The sequence below is a fragment of the Camelina sativa genome, chromosome 12 (assembly GCF_000633955.1).
Source record: "Camelina sativa cultivar DH55 chromosome 12, Cs, whole genome shotgun sequence".
Lineage (NCBI taxonomy): Eukaryota > Viridiplantae > Streptophyta > Magnoliopsida > Brassicales > Brassicaceae > Camelina > Camelina sativa.
Window position 1 is genome coordinate 22,443,881 of NC_025696.1, and position 1,772 is coordinate 22,445,652.

Genomic DNA, 1,772 nt, shown 5'->3' on the forward strand with positions numbered 1-1,772 from the left:
ATGCACTGGGAGTGGAAGAATTGCCCGACTGCATGGAAAGGTCAATATACCCGTGGATCTGGAAAGCCAACAATTGTTTTAGAGGCTGTAGCTTCACAAGACCTCTGGATATGGCGTGCATTTTTTGGAGCTCCAGGTACATTAAACGATATCAATATTCTCGATCGCTCACCAGTTTTTGATGAAATATAACATGGTGTAGCTCCCAAAGTGAAATATATTGTCAACGGACGACAATATAATCTAGCTTACTATCTCACTGATGGTATTTATCCTGACTGGGCTACTTTTATCCAATCAAGTCAAATTCCACAAGATCCGAAAGCATCCTTATTTGCTACATACCAAGAAGCTGTGCGTAAAGATGTCAAGCATGCTTTTGGAGTCTTGCAAGCTCGATTTGCCATAGTAAAAAACCCAGCTCTTATGTTGAATAAGGTAAAAATTGGAAACATAATGAGAGCATGTATCATATTGCACAACATGATTGTAGAAGGCGAACGTGATGGGTATACTCAGTATGATATGGCTTCATTTGCAAAAGACGACTCAAACAGAACTTCACAAGTTGATTGTGCGTATTCTACAGATATCCCTTCAAATCTCGCCAATATGATGGGAAATGTGATGACCATTCGAAATGAAGTTCGTGATAAAAAAAATACATGATCGGTTGAAAGCGAATTTGGTTGCGCATATATGAATTTTTTTTTGGCACAAATTAAAATTAAAATTAATCATTTTGTAATCTATTTTAATATGCTTTTATGCCATGTTTGTTTAAACTTTTATTGAAAGTTTTTAAAAGTATAAATGTGTTATAAATTTAAACAAAATACCATAATAATTTACAATTATAAACAAAAATATTTTTTAAAACCTCAAATTTAACAACCTCAAATATTTTTTAAAACCTCAAATATTAAAGTTTCTTAAGAAGTTCTTAATTTCACTTTTTTTTCAAAATTAAGAATAAAATTTGTTTTAAGATACTTTCATTACATTCTTTTATGGAGATACTCTAACTATAGTCATCACTTATTAGATGTGATGCTAACTCTACACGTGTTGCATCATTCAGTATAATAAGTGTTGCTATTTATTTTTATAAAATAAAATGAAATCATTAAAAAGAAATACCGGTATTGAAACCAGGTCTGACCTTTTCTTTGCTTGTAGTTTCTGCACTCTGCAGAGTGGAGAGCTACGGCCAGGGGAGTTTTCAAGACTTGGTATACCACCGACTGGAACCAGCTCCTGGTTATCTCGCAGACAATCACCTGGACCGCATGGGAGGGTTCCTCACTCGATATACCTTTCAATTCACAGTCTATACAATATGGCGGGAATGGAATGGACGGCGACATGATCAACGACCTAACACAGGGGGCAATAATCAAATGGATAGATAGACATGTTCGTGATCAACTACTGGCCATCCAGCGCTTGGGGGATCGGCGGTTCAATGAGGGGCTTCAGGTGTGGTTCCAAACAAGAACATGACACTGCATTTCCCATTCTCTTTGTAACATTAACCCTTTAATAGTTTTTTTCAAACACACGACGCACAATTTATAACAAGACTATTTTTATTTTGAATATAATTTAACATTACATTCAAAAAAAAAAAATACCCTCACTGACTCTAGTTTTTCGCTTCCCGTGGATATAGAAATTTCTGGAGGTTTTTTAAAATCTCTTTCCACCATAAATCGTGATTTCCAATTATCAAATCTCCAAAATTGCATATATCACTCCATCCGTAATTTTTT

The 1,772-nt window shown here is 34.9% G+C and overlaps 1 protein-coding gene across 1 annotated transcript; it reads left to right on the forward strand.

Moving 5' to 3' along the window:
- On the forward strand, positions 1–1,369 carry LOC104733755. Its single transcript, XM_010453307.1, has 3 exons — positions 1–136; positions 203–645; positions 1,196–1,369. Exons 1-3 carry the CDS (start codon positions 1–3, stop codon positions 1,367–1,369), a joined length of 753 nt encoding a protein of 250 aa, XP_010451609.1.

What these genes read in the sequence shown, in the direction of transcription:
- LOC104733755 (XM_010453307.1), top strand. Translation starts at nt 1, where the DNA reads ATGCACTGGGAGTGGAAGAATTGCCCGACTGCATGGAAAGGTCAATAT. An exon ending in TGCATTTTTTGGAGCTCCAG is followed by an intron (nt 137 to 202) that starts GTACATTAAACG and finishes AACATGGTGTAG; the next exon opens with CTCCCAAAGTGAAATATATT. An exon ending in TGATGACCATTCGAAATGAA is followed by an intron (nt 646 to 1,195) that starts GTTCGTGATAAA and finishes TGCACTCTGCAG; the next exon opens with AGTGGAGAGCTACGGCCAGG.